Below are 25,393 nucleotides of genomic sequence, written 5' to 3'. Positions count from 1 at the left end.
CCATGAATGATATCAAAGAGTATTTCTGCCCATTATGGAGTGAATTTGAACAGCGCCACAGTGGCTCTTTCTGCGTTTTGACCTATGACCTTTGAGTGTTCATGGCCGTGTTGGCCAGAAATGTCCATTGAATAATCACGAATGAAGACACCATCATCCTAAATCCAAAAAGTCGTACTTTTGGGAGTGATTACTTTTGCAAACTACGCAAAGGGCATGTTATCCAGTGATCACGGTCACTACCCATTATCTGCAGTTGCAACTAATTAAGCCTGTTGAAACTGCTCTCGGGTCCACGTCGCCGCTCTTGATTAGCGACCATAATTCCAATTAACCTCGAAACGGATGGGGTCATCTTCCATCTAATGGTTTCCTTTGTAGAACGGAAAACTTCCCATATGACGGCACACGAGAGACGGCACTGGTAATCGGTTCATCAGCGGCTTGTCGTGAGGGCGAGTTCACTATATACATTTCCACAGTTGCCGGAATGGCTTCGAGTGGATGGCCGAAGTGGAATATCGATGGGCTTCCTGGTTGGCGGGGTCAACTTGGGGTTAATGTTACCGGCAGGATGTGAGTGGCAGAATTGGGAAGCTGGCGATACGCATTCAATGAATTATGAATTAAATCCATAGACAAGCCTATGTGACAAGCCATAGACAAGTCTATCCATAGACAGAACTCTGGGTGAGTAAGACACAGAGCAGCACTTTTAAAAGATTTAGTTTCTCTGTTTGAAGCCTATGGTGGAATCACTGGACTGAGATTTTTTTTATAAATAAAAAATAAAAACAGCTCTTCCTGTGTGGTTGAGGCCTACTGTGCTGAGTACCCTCTACAAATACATCCAAAGGTAGCAGAGACGCTGCTCCCAAACGCGAAGAAGATTTAGAAGACTTAGGTACGCAATAACATTTCAACTGGTCGGTAGCTAAAATTTGTGTTATTGTATCCCCAAAGCTTCTTACAAAATCCCTTTTGGGAGCAGCAAACAGTTTAGTGTCGTGGCAGTGATAAATGTCTGAAGAATTGAAAAAAAATAATAATAACCAAAACACACAGATGGTGAAAACAAAACATAATACTTTAAAACCTATAAGGAATCTGTAATTAAAAAAGCATGACAACAAAAATAGGACTCGATACCAATCCAAAGCCACTAGTCGGTCACACTGTTGGTAAATGACTACATAACGAAACATTGGTCATGAGGCCTTATGACTGGTTGGTAGTAAAGCTGGGTGAAATGGCCTAAAAATCATATTTAGATTTTTTCCAAATTGATGGAAAATATACATCTCAATTTCTTTAACGTTTTCTCTAAATAAGCTTTGTTGGAAAATTTAAAAAAAGATCAATGCACTGCATTTCAAACAGTCAGGAATAATCTAATGAATTCAGGGCGTGAAACATTATACCTAGGCTAAATAAGCGTTCCACAATCATAACACACAAATAATTTAATTATTTTATCAAAATAGTTTAATTATTAACCTGCTTTTTTGCAATAATCACAGGTCTGGCTTTCAAGTCGATCTTTAAAAATTAGATTGTTGGTTACAAATTTAACCTGAACCATGCACATCCACTCGTATTGACCACCTTATGGCAGGCATTGTAGAAAATGAACACGTCTCCTACACAACCTCTCAAGCACAAGGTCACGTGCTAGTGAGTAGCCAGCTATGTAGCCAGACAACTTGGATCTATTTGCTTGCTTACAAGGTAGGCCTATTAGGAATTGATGTCTGTGTGAGAGTGGGAAGGTGCACAGTGCACACAGCACAGAAGAAGTGAAGAAGACGAGACCAAAAACACACAACACTCATGAAAACTAACGGAAAATTATTCTTGCGATACAGGCATGGCACTAAAACATACATTTGAATTAATTTATGATACATCGCCCGGCCCCAGTTGGTAGTCATGCATTAGTCTGACGATATTGTCTGATTCAGAACATTCCTCTAACATACAAGCCAACATGGTGACAGTAATCAAAACCATTAGAGCCAATATGGTTGTTTAGCATCCAAAGCCACTAGGGTCTCCTAAAAGGGAATCAAACCCACACCATTGGTGTGCCAACCACCAATATGCTGCCATCTTTTTCTGCCTTTTGACTTGTCTACCAAAAATGTTCAAAGACAATTTGTGTTTGCTAGTAATCGGCAACAAACAACTTCCTGCCAATATCCGCACATCCATAATTTCCCTCAGCCAGCTCTGCTCAGTGGGACTTGATCAGATGACTTCCCATCCCAATTCATAAACGACATCAGCGGAGATAGAAGAGTCAAGTGATCCAGGAGTGTCAAAGGAGATCCCTCAGGGCTTCCAATTGAGATGTCACTTTCGCCTCAGTGAGGAGAAGGAATGCAGGGAGGGAAGGCCGGTAATCATCTTTTTATCTCCCGTTCGAGGCTGGGGCCAGTGAGGTCAGTACCCGGCTTCTGCTCTGGGCCGGAGAAAACACAACACATTCCCGCAGGTTGTTTCGCCTCAGAGGGGCTGCAGTTAACCGTAGCACGGCCAGAGGGGTTATCACAAGCTTGAGTTCAGCGTCATTGACATGGCAGACTTTGCTTTCCTGGCGTTGTATGAAAATATCTGGTACGGTGGGCTTAGTTTTTATCTGAAAGATTGAACAATGCAACAACTTTTTCCATGTTGTCCTTTATGTTAGCCCTTGCCCTTTAAAATGTTTCAGTCATTGAACGGTCATTAAGCCAAATGATACATAAGAAAAACAAAAGATCCTTCTCTTCATCTTTCACAAATATATGGAAGACATCTGGTAGATGTCTGGTAAAGCTGCCCCTGCAACTAACCGACACCAAGGGGAGAACTTCAGTGCCGTGATTGGTCATTTACAGGATTTTTACTTTTGACCTGCAAATCCTCAGAGAATCTGAGGATTCCCAGGGTTATACAAAGGTTACACTATGATGGCGGATGTCGAACTATAGGGATGAGGTGAGAACACCTCTCTGGGAGCCAAACAGAAAAGGCTTCATCGCAGCATTTTGATTGAGTTAAACCTCTGATCGGATGTGGCTGACCCCCACGTCTGTCAATTTGGTGCAATGAGGCCACTTGCACCGTAACCCCCCAAAATCACCCCATGATTACAATTGGGTGCGGTCTACAAATGGGTCTAACAATGCCATAACCCACCCAGTGTCATTCTGTCATTATCCCAATAATAATTCTAATGATAGTGTACCCCAGAAAAAAAAGGACACTGTTGTACTATTATTTATCACCATCCACTAAACGACGAAGAATAACAATACTCGAAGACGACAGATTTGTTATGAAAGCAGTCAGAGCAAACTAATCTTCCTTTACAGCACAAGAAAAAGGTTAAGGAGGATTACATAAATTAAATCAAGCATATCGGGCTCATCATCCACCCACACAAACGAACCCACAAAGAAAAATAGAAATGCCATGGGATATCACATCAGTGTAATATGGCGGGAATTGTAGGCCACAAACAACATCATTTGTACTCTGCTGTCGATGACATTTAGTCTACATCCTCATTAATTCTTAAGACAAATGGCTCGAAAGTGATCTCCTCTGGCAATGAAAAATGGAAATACTAAAATGGTTCCCCGGTCGTTGCTGAAATAACACAAACTGTGGGACTCCCATTTGGAGTTGATAGCTCTGAGGGACCAAATGTAATAAACAACGATTAGTAAATCGAGCAAACAAATGATGCAAAGCATAGAAATGGAGAGTAATGTCCCCAAAGGGCTAATGTATGCATTAATACAACACCAAAGTCGCTTGTCATTCAGTAATAATTGCAGGACCATTGTCAAACTGTCATCTGAAAAAAAAGCCTTGCTCAATCCTCAAATGCATTAGTAGTGTTGAAGAGAAAAAAATACACAAGAAACTTGTCAGCACAGCTGCCAAGATCCAATAGAAAACTTAAACGAGACGGTGACCAAATATGATATGACCAGTTAAGACAAGCCCCAGATGATTGTCGATGTCGGTCATCGCTACTCGATAGTTACGAAGGCCTCCAAGTGTCATAACGCTCTAAATAAACCCGTCTTGTCTTTTGATTGCATACACCTCAATGACAACAATGGTTGTTGCTTTACCAACCTTTTGACAGGTGTTTCTACAATAGCATAAAGGCTTCTCATTCTTTCTTTTCATAGACCCATCAAGCTCGATTCGTTGTTTTGCATTTCCCAGATGGACACTTGCTGGCAATTGCTGACATCCTGAAAACAGCTTCGACCTTGGGGAAATTAAAGGTGGCCGTCTACTTTAAACACAGTTTGTTTTAAGCAACGTTGCACTTGTCTTTGTTAGTAGTTTGATGTAATGTTCAAAATGTCTGAGATCTTAAAGTTACTTTCACTGAGAACTCTGGAAACAAAGTGTGCACTTAGCAACTGTATCAGCCCTGGCCTACTATTACGACTAACTCAAAGATTCAATAACCATAAATTCAGTCAAATTAAAATGTTGCGGAAATAAACTCACAGCACAGTCAAAAATACCATTTTGCGCAAACCAATGAAACAAATACACTTACAAAAGGCCAAAAGTCCTCAATTATACTTGTCAGCAAGATTGCACACAGCATCCATTTGTCACATCTAATTTGAAACGCATCCAAACCGGGAGGTTGATTCAACACCGCCCCAGCTAAAGCACACAAGCATTCAGGCACACTTGATTGGTCCACAGTAATTTTCAAATATTAAACATGTTTTCAACAGATTATTTTCTGGGTGAAAATAAAAGGAACGTGTGGATGTGACTCCTATGAATGGAGATCGGCGATCTATTCTATTGGTGTGGTAGATAGTGGTGATGCTTTGTCAACAGTTTTCAAACCGTCTTTAATAGGAACAAACGCGTCTCTGAGGAGAAGTCAAATTGGATCTCAGTGTGGGCTATGGTGTCAGGTGTCGAGGCAGATGGCTGCATGTTTGGAAAAGCGCTTGCCAGCAGATTGATCCCCTCCCTTGAGAGTATGTGGTGCTGGATAGAGAGAATTTCAGATGATAGCGTAGAGGTTCCAAAATGTTACAGAGACTGGGTATGCGGTTACAACACACGAGCAGGCTAAACGGTATCCTTCCTTACAGGAGTGTATGAGAATAACAGTAGTGTTTGATTCAAGCCATTCATATTTTTTCCAAGGATCCACCGAGAAGAAACTCTAAAAAGTAGATTTGTCCCATCTAGAAAGTTCATCAAAAAGGTTGCTTCAGTATTTAAAAATTTAATTGGCTTAACTCCTTACGCTTAAGTCAATCCACTTAATTGACCTTAAACCTTGACTGTGGTCCGTGACCTAAGTCAATCACCTGACTAGTTTATGGCGCCAGCCCAAACACCGCGCAGGCCCAGTCACCGTCGAGTAATTACAGCTAATAATAGATTAAACACACAAACGAGTCGAGTAAACAAAGCCGTCCACACTGGTAAACCTGTTAATCCCATTTTTCAACCTGCAAGGGCTATGGCCCCCCGTGACTGACTAGCTGGGCTGGCTGGAAAAGTAGGGTGCTAAGACCAGGTGATTCACGTTTGAATATCACTGCGATCAGCAGAGCCGAAGTCAGAGGCCTTTCCCCGAGTTGGCATTGCCTCTTCGGGGCTCTCTGCTGCTATCATGGGGAAGGATCTGTTTTATTTCCATCGACCTGCAACTAAACTCTCTATGGGGTTTACGGAGGAGTGGCGCCTGCCTGGTCTCAGACTCCTTTCACCTGTGGTATGGAGAATTGGGAATGAAGGGAGGTGATTGTGGAGGCAGCTCCTCCCTCCAGCTTCACAGTGAAATCAAATCATTGAAGACCACAGGGTGGCCCAGATGAAGGGAGGTCAACGGGGAGTCCAGCAGAGACTTCCGGACTCCATGCAGGGACACCAAGAAAAGGCCTGGCTACCGCTGTCCATCTCACAGATGGCCCCGGCTAGCTAATCCCAGTCTGCGTCCGTGCATTCCCTTGTTACCAGATACCGGATCACAAGAGTTGATGATGGCCCTTTAAAAATGTGTTTACCCAGTCTTAAAACCCCTTGTCTGTAACACTATCATGCAGCCTTTCTAGTCAGGCACTTTGAAATAGTTCTACAAGCTGGCCTGCGGTCAGGTTACACATGTGGATGATTCGATGTGCAGACTATCGCCAGTGGCCATTTTCCTGTTCTGCACCACACAGGATGTGTGTACAGAGAAAAAAGTGTGCGGCACAAAGTTGCAGACACCTGGTTAGGAATTGAAATATATGCAGTACACTACTGGGCAGGGCAAGAAAAAGGTCAAGTGAAGGACAAGAGGAGAACTTGTTTAGTCTACAGCAGTATGGCACCGAGTCCTTCCTCTCTTGACCTTGTTTGGAGGAACACGAAACACATCAGGATTGATTCTCTCACTTCATTATCTATAATCATGCAAACCATGCACATGATCTTCCCTTCCAAGTACGATACTGGCGATGAGCTCACACTCCAATTATTTAACCTCCCCGGGGGAACCAAAGAAGCAGAGTACAAGGAGGTGGGGAATATGGAGATGAGTAGAGCAACAACAGATCCAGATAACATTACACCCCAATGTCCTACAGTAAGGAGTACTGAGTTTCCAAATAGCAAGAGTGGAAAGGAGGAAAAGGGAACGCAGATAAGGATTACTTTCATCTACAGTGAACACCTTGCTGGGGGACGACTTTCCTTGGCCTGCTCAAGGGGACCTTAATGCAGACAGAAAATACCCTGAATACACTGCTCTGGAGTGTGGGCTGCATCTATAAACGGGCTTGGCTTGTCTCAGCTGTCCAGCATTCCAGGAACAGGATTAGAAAACAAAAGCTGTGCCTTTTAATTAGCTGCCTCCAGTAAAGAAAGTTGGAACCCCATTGAGCGGGCTTGAGTGCTGACAGGTACTTTTGCAAGTTCAGATAAAAGGAGCTAATCTGGCCAAACAAAATCACCCATAAGCTTGTCCTCTCAGGCGCTTGGCAATACAAATGCTATTGATTTTAGCCATATGAGGAGGGTATGCAAGCTGGAATTGGTTGCCAGTTTTGAGCATTTTAGGCATGTTGATGAGTGGAAGTATTTTGGGAGCCAAAGGACCTTGTTTCCATAGCCATTTTTTAGGGATTCTCGTGTGTTTTGGGGACTTTATATTTAGAAAAAGCTAATCGAGGCTAATGTATTCTTGGCTGCCTCTTGAACTACCAAGGTCTATCCTGGAGAAAACGACTCCCTTTTTTCAAAGTTGAACATTTCTGTCAGAATCGTTTTCTCATGGCCGATAAAACCACTTCACAAGTCATGGTGTTTGACATCTCAAACACGCAAAAAGCATCAGCGAGCTATAAGAAGATGTACTTAGCAGGCATTTCTCCAAAAGTCTGAAATCAAAAGTACCACGTTGTAGGCTGATGAAGACAACAGCTGGACTGTCAAGGTTAACACTGCCACACTAGGTAGAAGAAACAGACTTAGTTTCAATATAAACCAAACCCTTACACAGGTACCAACCATTTTAGTTGACAAATTGTCCTAATATATGCTTGTGTGAATGAGACTTATTTTAATAGCATAATAATATCATCATCACTACGCTATCAAAACACAATTTTTAGCAACAGCCTACATACTTAGGAAAGTTTAATTAGAAACTGTCTTGTAGAACAAACTTAGCCAATTTGAGAAAGCATCCTCAGTGGTGTAGTGGAGGGTATACGCAAGTTTATGGCATATAACCATTTATTTTCAATGGTCATTGCATATACTCACTTCTTAATGCCCAGGATGCATACAATCAGAGATGGAAATATCCATTTGAAATGTAGAAATTGATCCAAAGATGCAACAACCATCATGGGTTGCCAATATGACTAGGATAATGCCTTTGGTTGTTTGACCATAAAAGAAAGTGGAAAGAAAACTAATTGAACAGGATAATACTTATGAGGAAGGCTTTATAAAATAAATTGCCTCCACATTTCTATGGTGGAATTTTGGCTTTTGGCTACTTTGAAGCTAGGTAAGAAATGCCTCATAATATGAAATAAAATGTCCAGGTTTCAAACAATTAAGGAACAGGAAAAATATAGCAATGCTAATGATGGGCCTAGCCATCCTCAGGTAGATGGAAAGGCTTTCCCAAAAACATTCTCAGTTCAATGTTAACTAGCTACAAAATAATATCATGATTATTATTATCAATCCAGTGGCCATTTGTTTTGCAAACTCCATTATCCTGTGCAACAGAAACACCACTAACCACAGTGTTTAGGTAGCTGAGCCTTTGAATTAACGGGAAACTACACTCAAAAATACATTTTTTCCCAGGTCTCAAAAGTTGTCTCCTGATGTAGTTTATGCATTGTTGTGGACTTAGAAAAACAACAAAACTAAATATTCTATTTAAAAAGGTGTGAGAACATATACCTGAGAGAAAAAAACAAGCATGGGGCAAATCTGAAACCTGTGAATTTCTGACTCCGTTGACAGACTTATTTATCTGTTTCAATAGTAGGCCTACTATTAGCAAGCCCAAGATGTACTCTTAAGGAGCCTAACATTGCCGTTACTCCTAAAAGGTCAAAGGACCTTGTGTTATTTTCGGAGGTAGACTGGCTCTGGATGCCAAAACAGCCAAATGCTCCATCCAAACAGGAATTGATTCTCAATTGCAATACGATTCTAGAAAAACAAACCACTTTACTTTCCTATCCCCAAAAAATACTTTCACGAATGCAAAAAAACACACTGCTTTAACCAGCTTTATCACAGTTGTAGCTGACAGTATTTTTTCAGAGACGTTTCTGGCGGCCTTCTTCCGTTACACACAGGTGTTCGGCGCATGCTAGATAGCACATTGCTCCCTCTCTCTTCCGTATTTCTTCTGTAAACACAAACCCCATAAGAAGGTTGTGTATAATTTTTTTTTTTTTTTGCTGATATGAATGATTAAGTCATTATACTTCCAAAACTGTACCACAAGCAATTGCATGTCAATGTTCAGAACGACTGTTAGGGCTCTTAACAAAACTCCTCAGTACAGATGACACCTTCATCCAATGACTTGTGTGTAATGTAAAGGAACGGAGTCATGATCAAGGGCTAACTATTAATTTGGGGCGGCAGGGTAGCCTCGTGGTTAGAGTGTTGGACTCGTAACCGAAAGGTTGCAAGTTCAAATCCCCGAGCTGACAAAGTACAAATCTGTCGTTCTGCCCCTGAACAGGCAGTTAACCCACTGTTCCTCGTTTGGCTAGGCTGGCACCTAGCCAAATGAGTGTGCTCACATATCCCTTCAAAGACCTTCACTTGAAAAACAAAAATAAAGCAGCAAATGTACTGTTTGTCCATCTTGAGGCGCCATAGCGAGTAGCAATTCACTTCCTCAAATAGTCAGAATGAATCTTAGATAACTCAAGAAATCTGTGATTCATTTGGACTTTTTAGGCAAGGAGATCGTAGTCTCGCAATTTTACATCCAACTAAGTTTTTTGGTGCAGTCTTTTGAAAGAAAACTGAATGAAAACGTGTCGTCTATCGTTAAATGACAATAAACACTTCATTTAAGAATCCCTACTGCTGAACACAATGACTGACTAAGGGGCGTAAAACTTCGACTACCGAAATACGGCTCATCTCAATTTTGTCTTTATTTTTATTTTTTTACCCCTTTTTCTCCCCAATTTCATGGTATCCAATTGTTTTAGTAGCTACTATCTTGTCTCATCGCTACAACTCCCGTACGGGCTTGGGAGAGACGAAGGTTGAAAGTCATGCCTCCTCCGATACACAACCCAACCAAGCCTCACTGCTTCTTAACACAGCGCGCATCCAACCCAGAAGCCAGCCGCACCAATGTGTCGGAGGAAACACCGTGCACCTGGCAACCTTGGTTAGCGCGCACTGCGCACGGCCCGCCACAGGAGTCGCTGGTGTGCAATGAGACATCCCAACCCGCCAAGCCCTCCCTAACCCAGACGACGCTAGGCCAATTGTGCGTCGCCCCACGGACCTCTCCGGTCGCGCCGGTTACGACAGAGCCTGGGCACAAACCCAGAGTCTCTGATGGCACAGCTGGCGCTGCAGTACAGCTCCCTTATCCACTGCGCCACCCGGGAGGCCTCACCTCAATTTTTTTGTGTGTGCACAAACAGACGAACAAACCCTTGCTGAAGTCGAAAATTAACATAAACATCACAAAACGTTGTCATAATATATACAACCTGTTTCCGAATATTTCTCCACTTTAAGCCTCGGGGTCCCAAACTAGGGACCCCTAAAAAAAGCAACAATAGTACTGTTTGTCCATCTTGAGACGTCATAGCCAGATACACTTCCTCACAATAGTCTGAATTAATCTAAAATAACTGAAGAAATCTGTCATTATTTTCACTTCTCTGTCAAGGAGATCATAGTTGGGCAATTTTACATCTAACTATGTTTAGTGCAGTTTTTCTCAAGTACATTTTTTTGCATAAAAAACAATTAGTCTCTCCTTGAATTACAAACACTTAATTGAACAATCTCTACTGTTGACCAATCCCCAATCTTCCTCAACCGAGTTCGGCTTGCCTCGAGAGAAAAAAATCTGTGCACGGAACAACCGGAAAAAAACCTTGCCGAAGACCGAAAACGTCACAAAATGTCGTCATAATACATGCAGGAACTGTTCCAGACGGGAAGTATGCGGACGCCTTTAGCTTGTCCTGATTTAAAGACCAACATAGGATGTATCATTTTAGGTGTGTATGTCACTGTTTCTCATAGAATTCTTCACAAAAAAGTTAGTATAATTTTGGCTAAATGTTTGTATACCCACTTCACACCACAGTCATGTTTACCTCTTCCCTTTTAATTCCACCTTAACATGCAGTGAGTTTTGCAAACAATCAACATTTGACTCAAAGGAAATAAGTTGAACTAGCGCTGTTATTTGTACAATATCAAGAAGCCGTATCGTATCAATTCTGGCTTCAAAATATCAGTCCAGTTTACAATTTATGAAAGGTGTTTTGCTTCTAATGAAAAGTTAATGTAATTTAGGCTAGAGAGCCCGCTGTTGAGGGTGAGCTCACAGCACAATAGAATCGCAGAACCTTTTCAGATCTCGCTGTTGTTTTTACCATTATACACCAGATTTAGATGGTCAGGCCGACTTTTAAAGTTGCATTCGGTTATGATACCGTTTGAACAATACCAATTCATGCCAAAGTGTAATTCTTATAAATGTGGCTACTTTAATCGAATTACTTAAACAACAAAAAAGATCTTACCTCAGACGAGATCTAGATAACTCCAATCCCATTTTATTCAAAACGATTAACTTGAAGGCTTAACATCCTAGTTGAAGAATAAACTGTGTTTACCAATGACTTTTTGCAATTGCAACTAGACAAAGCCTCGTCCCTACAATTCATGAACTGTATCAATAGGCCTAGCTGTGTCTGTCTATACAACTAGTTTCTGTTGAGTCGCGCTGGCAGCATCGGCAGAAGTCCCGCCTATCCCATGCGGTCATTTGTTTAGGGATAGGCTGGCCGACCGTGACGTTATTGCTCGTTTGTTCTCTGAGATGTCAATCATCACTTGTAATTGCTGAAACAGACAAATAATGCAGAAATAATGAGTAAAATCATACAGAACACAGTAATGAAAACATGAGCATAAGTAATAGTAGTGACACATTATCTTTCCTGTACTGCTCGACAATGAATTCACATTGGTCCACATTGTGTCCAGCCTATCTAAATGAAGGCTCTTAAATGGTCTATTACTGGCCCCAACTGGAAGTTTGCACAGCCACGAATTGGACGACATGTTGTCTTGCTTTTTGTAACAATAATAAAGTGAATATATCTGAGCCTGACCATCTAAAATGTCTACTCGTAAAGGCAATCTTCCTAAATACTTCAAATTAATTGAAAGAGTATGAGAGGTTGAACTTCTTCATGATAACCTGAAATAGGTTTCTCTATTACAACTAATAAACGGACAAACCACTTCAATTCAATATGAACTGAGACTGAAAATTATCTTTGACTTATTTATTTTTTCTTTACAAAAGTGATTACAATTATAAATGATAGTCTACTGTACAGCAGATTAAAATAGGTATCAATGGCAGTTCTTTCTTTATGTGCCCTGCATGCAATTCATACACAGTTGAAAGAAATCAGACACCAAGTGGCATTAAAGAGAAGGAGCAAATACATTTTGATCGTCTTGTATGGTATTCAATGGGGTAAGTCTATTCAGTTCAGTGTATTGCACTATTTGTGACCCTGTATCAAGTGTCTGATTGCTTCAATACAGTAATGTGTATTGTTTTATGTTGTATCAGGCAGTCAAGTCATGGTAACAGCCAGTAACCAATGGAAAGAGTCACAAAGATTGTAGTGTTTCGACCCTCAATTGTTCATTGACATCCATCAGTTATTGAGTGGAAATCCATCTTTGGTATGGGACGTTTGGTATGGGATGTCCTGACTCTCTGTGGTCTCTAAAGATCCCATGGCACTTATAATAGTAGGGGTGTTAACCCCCGATGTCCTGGCTAAATTCCCAATCTGGCACTCAATACCATCATGGCCACCTAATCATCCCCAGCTTCCAATTGGCTCATTCATCACCCCCTCCTCTCAGGAAAGAGTTTAATATGGGGAATTCTGTCTAATTTCCCTTATTGAAGAACATCATGACTACTTTGGTCTTGTATGGATGTTTTCAGTCTCCTGTAGTGAGATTCTTGCAGACTGCTTGCAGGTGGTGTAAAGTACTTAAGAATTTTGGGGGTGATATCTGTACTTTACTATTTATATGTTTGCCACCTTTTAATTTTTCTTCACTACATTCCTAAAGAAAATAATGTACTTTTTACTCCATACATTTTCCCTGACACCCAAAGTACTATCCGTCAATTAAAACATTTGTTTTATTATTGTGCCATCTGGTTTGCTTAATATAAGGAATTTGAAGTGGTTTATACTTTTACTTTTGATACTTAAGTATATTTAAAACCAAATACCTTTGGACTTTTACTCAGGTAATAGTTTATTGTGTGACTTTGACTTGAGTCATTTTCTATTAAGGTATGACAATTGAGTACTTTTTCCACCACTGCTGCTTGCACACGATAGTCCTCTAATGTCACTGAGACAATGTGAAGTAAAAGTCCATTTGGAGTCAAGATTGGAAAAGGGGGAGAATAAACTGATCATAGATCTGGGTCCGAATCCCACAAAGCATCTCAGAGTAGGAGTGCTGATCTAGGATCTGTCATATAATCTTATTCATGATCTAAAAAAAAGCAAACTAATCCTAGATCAGCACTCCTACTCTGAGACGCTATATGTTTAGGGACACTTTCATCTCTGGCTGGTTGGTCACTGGTCTGTGCTTCAGTGTGGCATGGGCACCACCTGGTGGGAGAAGAAGGAACATGAGAATACATTGAAGATTAAAATTGAGTTGTTCAAGGCAAAACCAGTTCAATCTCTTTCAGACAATTGTTCACTCAGAATGTTCAGGCTGTGTCAAAAGGTGTTATCTGTGTTAAAACAGACATACATACACTTCAAGCTTTTCCTAATGCGGTGTCCATGTAGAACTTGATTTAGAATTGAAATGTAAAAGTCTGAAATCTAAATCAATGTTACTTACAGTGGGGCAAAAAAGTATTTAGTCAGCAACCAATTGTACAAGATCTCCCACTTAAAAAGATGAAAGAGGCTTGTAATTTTCATCATAGGTACACTTCAACTTTGACAGACAAAATTAGAAGAAAAAAAATCCAGAAAATCACATTGTAGGATTTTTAATTAATTTATTTGCAAATTATGGTGGAAAATAAGTATTTGGTCACCTACAAACAAGCAAGATTTCTGGCTCTCACAGACCTATAACTTCTTCTTTAAGAGTCTCCTCTGTCCTCCACTCGTTACCTGTATTAATGGCACCTGTTTGAACGTGTTATCAGTATAAAAGACACCTGTCCACAACCTCAAACAGTCACACTCCAAACTCCACTATGGCCAAGGCCAAAGAGCTGTCAAAGGACACCAGAAACAAAATTGTAGACCTGCACCACGCTGGGAAGACTGAATCTGCAATAGGTAAGCAGCTTGGTTTGAAGAAATCAACTGTGGGAGCAATTATTAGGAAATGGAAGACATACAAGATCACTGATAATCTCCCTCGATCTGGGGCTCCACGCAAGATCTCACCCTGTGGGGTCAAAATGATCACAAGAACGGTGAGCACAAATCCCAGAACCACACGGGGGGACCTAGTGAATGACCTGCAGAGAGCTGGGACCAAAGTAATAAAGCCTACCATCAGTAACGCACTACGCCGCCAGGGACTCAAATCCTGCAGTGCCAGACGTGTCCCCCTGCTTAAGCCAGTACATTCAAGACCCGTCTGAAGTTTGCTAGAGAGCATTTGGATGATCCAGAAGAAGATTGGGAGAATGTCATATGGTCAGATGAAACCAAAATATAACTTTTTGTAAAAACTCAACTCATCGTGTTTGGAGGACAAATAATGCTGAGTTGCATCCAAAGAACACAATACCTACTGTGAAGCATGGGGGTGGAAACATCATGCTTTGGGGCTGTTTTTCTGCAAAGGGACCAGGACGACTGATCCGTGTAAAGGAAAGAATGAATGCGGCCATGTATCGTGAGATTTTGAGTGAAAACCTCCTTCCATCAGCAAGGGCATTGAAGATGAAACGTGGCTGGGTCTTTCAGCATGACAATGATCCCAAACACACCACCTGGGCAACGAAGGAGTGGCTTCGTAAGAAGCATTTCAAGGTCCTGGAGTGGCTTAGCCAGTCTCCAGATCTCAACCCCAGAGAAAATCTTTGGAGGGAGTTGAAAGTCTGTGTTGCCCAGCAACAGCCCCAAAACATCACTGCTCTAGAGGAGATCTACATGGAGGAATGGGCCAAAATACCAGCAACAGTGTGTGAAAACCTTGTGAAGACTTACAGAAAACGTTTGACCTGTGTCATTGCCAACAAAGGGTATATAACAAAGTATTGAGATAAACTTTTGTTATTGACCAAATACTTATTTTCCACCATAATTTGCAAATAAATTCATAAAAAAATCCTACAATGTGATTTTCTGGATTTTTTTTCTTCTCATTTTGTCTGTCATAGTTGAAGTGTACCTATGATGAAAATTACAGGCCTCTCATCTTTTTAAGTGGGAGAACTTGCACAATTGGTAGCTGACTAAATACTTTTTTGCCCCACTGTATTTACTTAGGCTACACTTTGCAGTATGAAATCAGCTGGTTTGTGTGTAGAAATATCAATGCAAGAATGTATGTATATTACACTACTGTAGATGCATTGTGTGTGTGTGTGTGTGTGTGTGTGTGTGTGTGTGTGTGTGTGTGTGTGTGTGTGTGTGTGTGTGTGTGTGTGTGTGTGTGTGTGTGTGTGTGTGTGTGTGTGTGTGTGTGCAGATATATACAAATATAAGATGGACACTTTTGTTAAATACCTCATATTTTTGGACCACAGTAATTCAAGGTGCTCTTTCCCGGTCTGTGCCATTCCAAATATCCTCCAGCTCCTCTTCCTCCTCCTCAAACTGCCAATGATCAGGATGAATATGATCTGGTTCTCTTTTGGGTGAAGTTTCTTTTTCCAATACCATCATTGGTGCGGAGCTGTCGGAGCACACGCAACAGTTGTCCTCAGAGCACACAATGACTCGTCCAGACCTGCGCACACCCATCCATGTGGAGTCTTCAGACACAGTAGACAAGACCTTGATCTCTACAACTTGAAGTGCACTTTGGAAAGTGAATTGCCTCTTTGCAGAAGGGATGTATATGTGGTTATTGAGGTCTTGAATCTTAGTGTGAACACTTAAACAGTTGTGCTTGTGGTTCTGTGACGGTTCAGTGCGGGTGTGGTCATGCATCGAGCTGCTGCAGTTTGGTTCAGTGCGTTGCTTGTTAGAGTCCAAAATGGCCATTGGAATAGAAATCTCAACCTTATCCTCATCATGGATACCAACAGTGCTGGAGAAAATGTTCTCATGTCCAGCAGCAAGGGCAGGACTCCTTGTGGCGCATCTTAGGTTGTGATAGACGTCATCTTTCTCAGGAAGCGAGATACACTGAACCAAAAGAGAAACAGACTCTGCGCTCACCTTCTGCGATTCCTGCCTTGCTGTTTCGCAGCTCCTTTCCTCTTTTGGACTGAGGGTGAAAGTATGACCAATCACTTTGTGAGTCTGACTGAGTGTGTTTGAGTCTGCCAATTTGTATAGATTCAAAGGTGAACCATTTTGACCAGCAAAGTCCCCTGTTTTGCAGATACTTTCCTCCCCTGGACTGAGGGTGAAATTCTGCCCAATCACTGTCTGAGTTAGACTGAGTGTATTTGATCCTGGCGGTCTACACAGAATCGAAGGTGAACCATTCGGACTGTCATGTTCCCCATCAGCTTCAAGATGCCCTTCCTTCTCTGGACTGAGGGCGAAAGTCTGTCCAATTACTTTGGACGATGCGTGAGTCTGACCGAGTGTGTTTGAGATATACAGATTCAAAGGTGGACTGGCATGGTCCCCATTGGCTTCAGAAGGCACTTTCTCTGTTGTGAGGTCTTTTGCACCTATCTGTGAGATATTCCCCCAATCCTTGGGTAGGTCAAAGCTCAACATCGACCCAAGAGGGATAACGCCATAGTGGCTCTTGTCTTGTCTAATGGTCATCTCATTGGGCCCATGCAAGAAATGCCCCTGGATGGTAGGAACGGTAGGAATGCTTGACGTGTCTGAAGAGTTTCCATCTATGACACTCACCACGGAATTATTTTTGATATACAGTTGGAGTTCTGTATTAACTGGACTCCCTTGTTTGGCATGGCATTCCTTCTTATCCTCCAGTGGCCAGGTGTAGGCTCTGTGTGTGGCGCCGATGGGCACGGTAGTGACCCCCTCCGGCTTGGGAATTCCGACAATTCCAGTCACAGTGTGCCTGTGTGTAATTTTCTTCCTCCTCTTCATCGGTCCCTTCAGGTTTAAGGTAGAGGTGGAACTGGTTTTGGGTAAGGTGGGGAGCAAGACAGTCCTGACTTGGGGTATGAAAGTGGCGTTGGTTGAGCTTGTGGAAACGGTGGTCGTCACGTGGCTCGTGCCTGTGATATGAGGCGATGCCACCTCTTCAAAAACAGGACTTCCATCTGTGACTTGCAGATAGGTGCTCACCTGAAAAAGATTAAGATAATTGGATGTATTAAAATACAAAACTCTGCAAAATGAGACTTTCATTATCCTTGAAGTTAAATGCTTATGCAACCATGATCAAAGACATCTTAGATTAATTTACGAAGAACCAATTTGATACTCGTGCAAACTTTATGAAATATGTAGTTGATTCTGTAGGAAAATACTGTACGTTATTTTAAAACATTACTTCAGCTGCAAGCCTTCAAAGTGGGATGACACATTCTGCAAAACTTATCAAAATCACATGGAGATGAGGTGGTCTCATACCCAGCTGCAGTGGCAATGGCTTGACCATGACTAATCCACTGAGTGTGAGCCAAGTTGATGAAACACCACTTCTGGAATGGGGGGACCTTACAGAAATCCTACAGCACATTCCTTTACTAATAGCTGCTCTAGGCCATTAGGATCAGCTCTCCCTATCCCAGTCTAAAGCTTTTTAAGATAAACACAATAGAAATGTGCCTGAAAGTCTTGAGGTTCTACTAGATGTTTTGTGTTAAAATACACATACAAAGTATGTGGACACCTGCTCGTCAAACATCTCATTCTAAAATCATGGGCATTAATATGGAGTTGGTCTCCACTTTTGCTGCTATAACAGCCTCCACTCTTCTGGGAAGGCTTATCACTAGATGTTGGAACATTGCTGCGGGGACTTGCTTCCATTCAGCAATAAGAACATTAGTGAGGTCTTGCACTGATTCGACCTGGCTCGCAGTTGGCATTTCAATTCATCCTAAAGGTGTTCGATGGGGTTGAGTTCAGAGCTCTCTGCAGACCAGTCAAGTTCTTCCACACCGATCTCGACAAACCATTTCTGTATGGACCTCACTTTGTGCACGGGGTCATTGTCATGCTTAAACTGGAAAGGGCCTTCCCCAAATTGTTGCCACAAAGTTGAAGTTAACCAATCATCTAGAACAGAGGTGGGCAACTTCAATCCTCTGGGGCCTGATTGGTGTCACACTTTTTCTACATCCCTAGCAAACACAGCTGATTAATCAAATTGCATTCTAAACTGAAGATCATGATTAGGTGATTATTGGAGTCAGGTGTGTTAGCTGGGGCAAAACTGTGACACCAATCAGGCCCCTGAGGACTGGAATTGCCCATTCCTGGTCTAGAGTGTCACTGTATGCTGTAGGGTTAAGAGTTCCCTTCCCTGTAGCTAAGGGGCCTTGGCTGAACCAGGGAAAAACAGCCCCAGACCATTATTCCTCCTCCCCCAAACGTTACAGTTGGCACTATGCATTGGGGCAGGTAGCGTTCCCCTGGTATCCGCGAAACCCCGATTTGTTTGTCGGACTGCCGGATGGTGAAGTGTGTGTGTGTGCAGCTGCTCGGCCATGGAAATCCATTTCATGAAGCTCCCGACAAACAGTTATTGCGCTGACATAGCTTCCAGAGGCAGTTTGGAACTCGATAGTGAATGTTGCAACCAAGGACAGATGATTTTTCCGCTCTTCAGCACTCCGCGGTCCGTTCTGTGAGCTTGTGGGGCCAACCACTTCGCGGCTGAGCTGTTGTTGCTTCTAGACGTTTCCACTTACAGTTGACCAGGGCAGCTCTAGCAGGGCAGAAATGTTCAAACTGACTTGTTTGGAAGGTGGCATCCTATGACGGTGCCACATGGAATGTCACTGAGCTCTTCAGTATAAGCCATTCTACTGCCAATGTTTGTCTACGGCCATTGCATGGCGGTGTGCTCAATTTTTTACACCTGTTAGCAACAGGTGTGGCTGAAATAGGCGAATCCACTAATTTGAAGGGGTATCCACATACATTTGGGCATGTTGTGTATTTGTGCCTTTTAGGTAGACTTGACAGTAAAACATCATCGTACACGTTGGGTCAACTACCTGCTTACAGACATCTACATCAACATAATTCAAATTTGACTGTTGTCCAAAACTTGTGGTATGTACATATGAATATGTGGTGATCTGTACTCACCCTATGCACAGGTTCCACTGCCTGCCTTGGCTCCACTGGCCCCTGTTGCAGACTGCCCCCTGGTGGCTGTTGGTCAAAACTGAGGATGAGGTTGATGCTGCTGCCCAGTGGGGTGACAGTAGCACAGGGCTCTTCAAGGATAATGCTGGGCGAGTTTACTGCCACAGCCAAGGGGACGTGTGGTGTGATGTTTACCAGCCTGGCAAAGTTTTCTCCATGGTGACCTATCCCCGGTTGGGATTTTTGTGGTCCTTCAAACCGGCTCGCCACCATCAGTCTGTGCTTTGTGGACAGTCTTTCCGAGGACTTGTGTTCTGCCAGAGAGGATAGATTCTGCAAAGAAAACCAAAGAGTTTTGTTCAATAACTCCAATTTCAAGTATTTTTAAAATTATTTTTTAGGTTTTGTGCAATAAGCCTTGATCCGTAGGAGCATATTTTGCCAAGATTTGGGCAGATTGAATATCGTCAGAAAGCACTTGGTCTTCTATACACATTACACATGTATACAGTAGCTTCACCACAGCGATGTAGTTCAGTGCATTAAATGTGTCGAATTCTAATAGAGAACAGTGGTATTGTTCTGAAATAATTTGTTATAACGAATAAATATCGTATTGACGTGAAAGCAGGGATATCCTTTTATTATTTATTATTATAATACATTTTTTAGGGGGTAGCAGGGATATCCTACCTGGGGTTGACCTTGTGAAAACCTGGTTGCGTCTCCCTGAGGGGCATCACTTCTTCTTGAATCCCTTGACCTCTCCCGACCCAGCTGGTCTTTCTGTGCCCTCCAGTACACCAGGATCCATCCCAGCATGCTTTGCAGTTCCTCCGTCCTCTCCTTTATCTGTAGAAACAGTTGCCAGATATTTTCAGTCTCTTCTAAGGTTTGGGTCATTTGGGGTTCGTGCAACTAGACTAGTTCCATTTTTAAAACAAGTGAAAGTACAAAATAATTTAATTAATCACAGTTTTTTCAAAGGCTGTGGTCCACAAGGCAAAATATGTTTGTGACCCCTGTTGTAAAATAACTCACAATATCTGCCAAGTGATGTCGCTCCTTGATAAGCTTCTGCCCAGCAGCAGCGAGCTTGTCAAACTCGTCAAACTTCTGCTCTATCCTCAGATCTAGCTTAGATGGAACACTCGATTCTGCCAATCTCCACTGCTGGGCTGAAGCTTCTGAGAAAATGCTAGTCTGTGTGTCCTCTGTCCATGAGCTGTATGGGAGGGAGAGGAGAGGGGGGGTGGGCTCCGTAGGTAAATTGGTTATTACAATAAGCATTCATGGGCACTAAACATATACATGTACATTATTCAGGACAAAACAGGCACAACATTCCAGTTGAACCAATTGTACCAAGAACAATATTTGACATCACACTGTATGTGTAATCCCTTACATCATGGCCAGGTAGGCCCTAAGAAAATCTTGCAGTTGCCGAAATTGTTGGAGGTTGCATTGGTTCTCTGCGATGCTCCAGCCCAACTCCTGCCAAGCTTGCTGGGTCGCATGGACGTTCTCCCCCAAAGCCCCTGCCACCTCAGGTAGGAGGACCTGTAGTTGCGAAGCCAGTCCCTCAATCTCCTCCACCTCCTCTTTTATGACCTGATAGTCCCTCTGAAAGAAGATCATACTGTATGTTTTATACTATATGTGGAACAATTACACTCTCGCAGGTGAGTTGAATATTTTTGTTTCAGAGTTTAAGCCTGACAGAGGCTCAAAACCAATCCAATCCAACTAATAACGCCTGTCATAATCTTATGATAGATAATGGACATATGGTTGCATTCTGCTATGAAAACAAAATCTATATTTTTTTCTGGTCTTTCAATCTACAGAGGGACACCATGGCTAGTATGATTGAACTCATCATGTATCATGACTGGATAGCCAAGATTACACTATTGACAGCTTATGCTGGATAGTTTGAGAGAACTATCCTTTATTAATGATGTTCGAAATTGTAACACAGGTGTAAAGTCTATGACTCTGAGATGAGATCTGACAATTCTAGAGTTTTTTTAAAATACAATGCTATGGAGCGTTAAAGCAAGCTGAAGCATACACAATATCTCTGAAAACACTGGACTAAACAGTGCATTCAGAAAGTATAGAGACCCCTTGACTTTTTCCACATTTTGTTACGTTACAGCCCTATTCAATTTTTCTTTTTGCAAATGTATTAAATAAAACATTGAAATATAACATTTCCATAAGTATTCATACCCTTTACACAGTACACAGCAATTAAAGCCTTGAGTCTTCTTGGTTATGCTGCCTCAAGCTTGGCACACCTGTATTTGTGGAGTTTCTCTCATTCTCTGCAGATCCTCTCAAGCTCTGTCAGGTTGGAGAGGGATCGTTGCTGCACAGCTGTTTTCAAGTCTCTCCAGAGATGTTTGATCAGGTTCAAGTCCGGTCTCTGGCTGAGCCACTCAAGGACATTCAGAGACTGTCCCGAAGCCACTGCCGCTGTCTTGGCTGTGTGCTTAGAGTCGTTGTCCTGTTGGAAGGTGAACCTTCGCCCATTCTAAGGTCCTGAGTGCTCTGGAGCAGGTTTTCATCAATAATCTCTCTGTAATTAGCTCCATTCATCTTTCCCTCGATCCTGACTAGTCTCCCAGTCCCTGCAGCTGAAAAACATCCCCACAGCATGATGCTGCCACCACCATGCTTCACCTTAGGGATGGTGTTAGGTTTCCTCCAGACATGACGCTTGGCATTCAGACCATTCAGATTTCAATCTTGCTTTCATCAGACCAGAGAATCTTGTTTCTCATGGTCTGAGTCCTTTAGGTGCCTTTTGGCAAACTCCAAGCGGGGTGTCGTGCCTTTTACTGAGGAGTGGCTTCCGTCTGGCCACTCTACCTTAAAGGCCTGATTGGTAGAGTGCTGTAGAGATGGTTGTCCTCGTGGAAGATTCTCCCATCTCCACAGAGAAACTTTGGAGCTCTGTCCGAGTGACCATAGGGTTCTTGGTCATCTCCCTGACCAAGAATCTTCTCCCCCGATTGCTCAGTTTGGCCGGCCAACTCTAGGAAGTCTTGGTGGTTCCAAACTTCTTCCATTTTAGAATGATGGAGGTCAGCCTCCCGAATGGCACGGCGGTCTACGGCACTGCATTGCAGTGCTTGAGATGTCACTACAGACGTGGGTTCGATCCCAGGCTGTGTCACAGCCGGCCATGACCGGGAAGCAGGGTTGGCAGGGTTGCGGCTTGGCAGGGTTGTGTTTCAGGGGACGCATGGCTCCCTACCTTCACCTCTCGATGGGAGAAGACTGTAACTATCAATTGTCTATTACAAAGAAAAATAAAAAATAAATAAATAGAATGATGGAGGCCACTGTGTTCTTTGGGAACTTTAGGTTTTTAAACATTGTCAGCTCAAGCGATCTCAAGCAAAACCCATTGCTTGACTATACTCCCAGACTAACGGCAGGACGTTAGTGGAAACCATCCCTTTACAGAAACACAGCATTAATAGAACAGAAATGTCTTACTATTAGTTCAGTATATAATCGTTAACTATTAATATCAAATGAAAGATTTTTGGTTCCAACCACTGTGTCTTTGTGAGACGCAGAGTAGGTGAACGGATGATCTCCGCATGATTCCCTTGGTGAAGTATGGAGGAGGTGGTGTGATGGTACTTTGCTGGTGACACTGTCTGTGATTTATTTAGAATTCAAGGCACACTTAACCAGCATGGCTACCATAGCATTCTGCAGTGATACGCCATCCCATCTGGTTTGCGCTTAGTGGGACTATAATTTGGATAATGACCTAAAATGCACCTCCAGGCTGTGTGAGGGCTATTTTAACAAGGTGAGTGATGGCGTGCTGCATCAGATGACCTGGCCTGCGCAATCACCCAACCTCAAACCAATTGTGATGGTTTGGGATGAGTTGGACCACAGAGTGAAGGAAAAGCAGCCAACAAGTGCTCAGCATATGTTGGAACTCCTTCAAGACTGTTGGAAAATCATTCCAGGTGAAGCTGGTTGAGAGAATGCCAAGAGTGTGCAAAGCTGTCATCAAGGCAAAGGGTGGCTACTTAGATTCTTCAAAAATATAAAACCTATTTTAATTTGTTTAAGACTTTTTTGGTTACTACATGATAGTAAAAATAAAGAAAAACCCTTGAATGAATAAGTATGTCCAAACTTTTGACTGGTACCCTATCAGATGACAGGTCCTGGGAATCAAACCCACTATCCTGGCATTGCAAGCACCATGCTCTAACAACAGCTACAGAGGACTACATCCAAATCAAAAACTGTTCAGTCAACCTGACTCCCAAGTTCTTTGATGTCTTGGACTTTGATAGAGGGAATGTCCTCTTTTTAACACACATACATATACTGTATATACCTCTAGCTCATCCTGTTGCTCCTGCAGTCCCTCGAGTTCAGAACTATTGGGCTCACATCTGACCGCCATGTCTGTCTCAGTATCCAGAATGTCCATGCTGAACTCTGCACACCTGGACAAGAGCTGGTTGATGCGCAGCTTCAGTGTTGATTGCTAGTAGAGGATAGGAGAGGAAAGGAGAGGAGAGGGGGCATTGCAGATTTTATTTTAGCCCATAGGTAAAGAATGACTTTGTGCTTGTAGAGTTTCACAAACTGAACAATAGTAGCAGAAACAGCTTGACTTTACTAGCATTGGCGGGTTACACTACTTCAACCAGTCAATGCTAGTAAAATCAGTCTGTTTCTGTTACTATTGTTCAGTTTGTGAAACTCTACAAGCACAGTGTGCAAATTTGTGGTGTTTTTTATGTTAAAAGCAACAGAAAATAATCATATAATATATGCCATTTAGCAGACACTTTTATCCATGCATGCTTATTTCACTTACGGGGGTTCCAGGGAAACAAACCCACTATCCTGGCATTGCAAGCACCATGCTCTACCAACTGAGCTACAGAGGACCACATCCAAATAAAAAAACTGTTCATTTAACTCCTATCTGACTCATAAGTTCTTGGATGTCTTGACTTTGATAGAGGGAATGTCCTCTTTTCTCCACTGCTTCACCAAGATCCTCCAGGACCCCCACCAATTCCTCCATAGGGTGGTCCATGCACCCCTGGTCATCCATTTGTCCAGTAAGGGTCTGCCATGATACTCAAATAAATTATTCAGTATTTTGGTAGATTGTGGCTGTATTAATCTAATTGAGTTATCTGATGATATAATTGGAGTGTGGTTTGCTTTGCCTGCAAGGCCAGTGACCATGTCTTGTTGAGGTCTAATGGGAGGTTTCGTGGGAGTGTATGTATCTAGAAAAAAAACACACCCCACCTTCCTTTTACGGAGGTTTGAGGAAACGGACTTGCAAAGAGGACATAATAAAGTGGCATTGGACAACCACGTGAACGGAAAAAGCTCAAACCTTACCTGTTCCTCTACCTCACAATGATCAAAGTTTTCATCCTGGTCAAGACACCTAAGCAGCTCTGTCAGCATTCCTCTGTCGTTTTCTTCCAATGTCTCAGAGAGATCCTTGACTTCTGGGACGCTCCAGAATTCCACGTTTTCCGTGGTTGCCCTGTATTCTGACATGCATCCTTCGAGCCGATCCTTGTCTGTCTCATGATTGTCATCCCTCTACAAAGGATAGCATGGATTTGTCTTCAATACTGCATAAATTGCCCTCTGGGGACCAAAGAGTGTCTCAGAATAGGCGTGCTGATCTAGGATCAGGTCCCCCTATCCATATAATCTTATTAATATGATGTAAAATACATAACTGATCCTATATCAGCACTCCGACTTTGAGACACTATGAATACAGGCTCAGATCAGTATATAGACACCAATAATCAATACCTCCAAGTTGAGCCTCTCAGAGCTGTTTGCATCAATCATGCTTCTATGATGTCTTCTCCTCAGAACTTCCCATAGCGTCTCCACTTGGCCAAGGAGGTCCTCCATCTTCACACCACCTTTGTGCTGGCCTTGGGTTGGCCCTGGCTTTTCCTGTACCAAAGCATGGAACATGAATCTTTGCTCTAGTCTATTATGTCATTTTGTAGGATAAAATAAAATATTTTCCATTTTAACAGTCACATTTATACATTTCTGAATTGTAAATTCTATTAGTGAATAGGAAAATCCTGATAATGAAAGTAATGTTCAAT

The 25,393-nt window shown here is 42.4% G+C and overlaps 2 protein-coding genes across 9 annotated transcripts in view; both read right to left on the bottom strand.

Moving 5' to 3' along the window:
- The window catches only part of LOC135521174 (signal-induced proliferation-associated 1-like protein 2), a 101,540-nt gene extending 90,034 nt beyond the window's left edge, over positions 1 to 11,506 (bottom strand). For all 5 annotated transcript variants that reach the window (XM_064947109.1, XM_064947114.1, XM_064947127.1 and 2 more), the window contains exon 1: positions 11,301 to 11,506. The gene's annotated coding sequence lies outside the window, so the exon portion shown is untranslated. The remainder of the gene's footprint in view (positions 1 to 11,300) is intronic.
- Positions 11,507 to 12,056: 550 nt separating this feature from the next.
- Positions 12,057 to 25,393, bottom strand: part of LOC135521143 (uncharacterized) — a 32,054-nt gene continuing 18,717 nt past the window's right edge. For 3 of the 4 annotated variants that reach the window (XM_064947079.1, XM_064947098.1, XM_064947084.1), the window contains 9 exons: positions 25,083 to 25,232; positions 24,651 to 24,860; positions 23,620 to 23,772; positions 20,644 to 20,861; positions 20,277 to 20,460; positions 19,929 to 20,087; positions 19,236 to 19,568; positions 15,543 to 17,258; positions 12,057 to 13,445 (listed from right to left, as the gene is read on the bottom strand). In XM_064947079.1, the coding sequence (XP_064803151.1) occupies positions 15,567 to 17,258; positions 19,236 to 19,568; positions 19,929 to 20,087; positions 20,277 to 20,460; positions 20,644 to 20,861; positions 23,620 to 23,772; positions 24,651 to 24,860; positions 25,083 to 25,232 (3,099 nt within the window). In that variant the 3' untranslated portion in view covers positions 12,057 to 13,445; positions 15,543 to 15,566. The remainder of the gene's footprint in view (positions 13,446 to 15,542; positions 17,259 to 19,235; positions 19,569 to 19,928; positions 20,088 to 20,276; positions 20,461 to 20,643; positions 20,862 to 23,619; positions 23,773 to 24,650; positions 24,861 to 25,082; positions 25,233 to 25,393) is intronic. The other variant, XM_064947092.1, reaches the window with a different exon arrangement.

Source organism: Oncorhynchus masou, chromosome 4 (genome assembly GCF_036934945.1).
Source record: "Oncorhynchus masou masou isolate Uvic2021 chromosome 4, UVic_Omas_1.1, whole genome shotgun sequence".
Classification (NCBI taxonomy): domain Eukaryota; kingdom Metazoa; phylum Chordata; class Actinopteri; order Salmoniformes; family Salmonidae; genus Oncorhynchus; species Oncorhynchus masou.
This window is presented reverse-complemented; position numbering and strand designations above follow the sequence as displayed.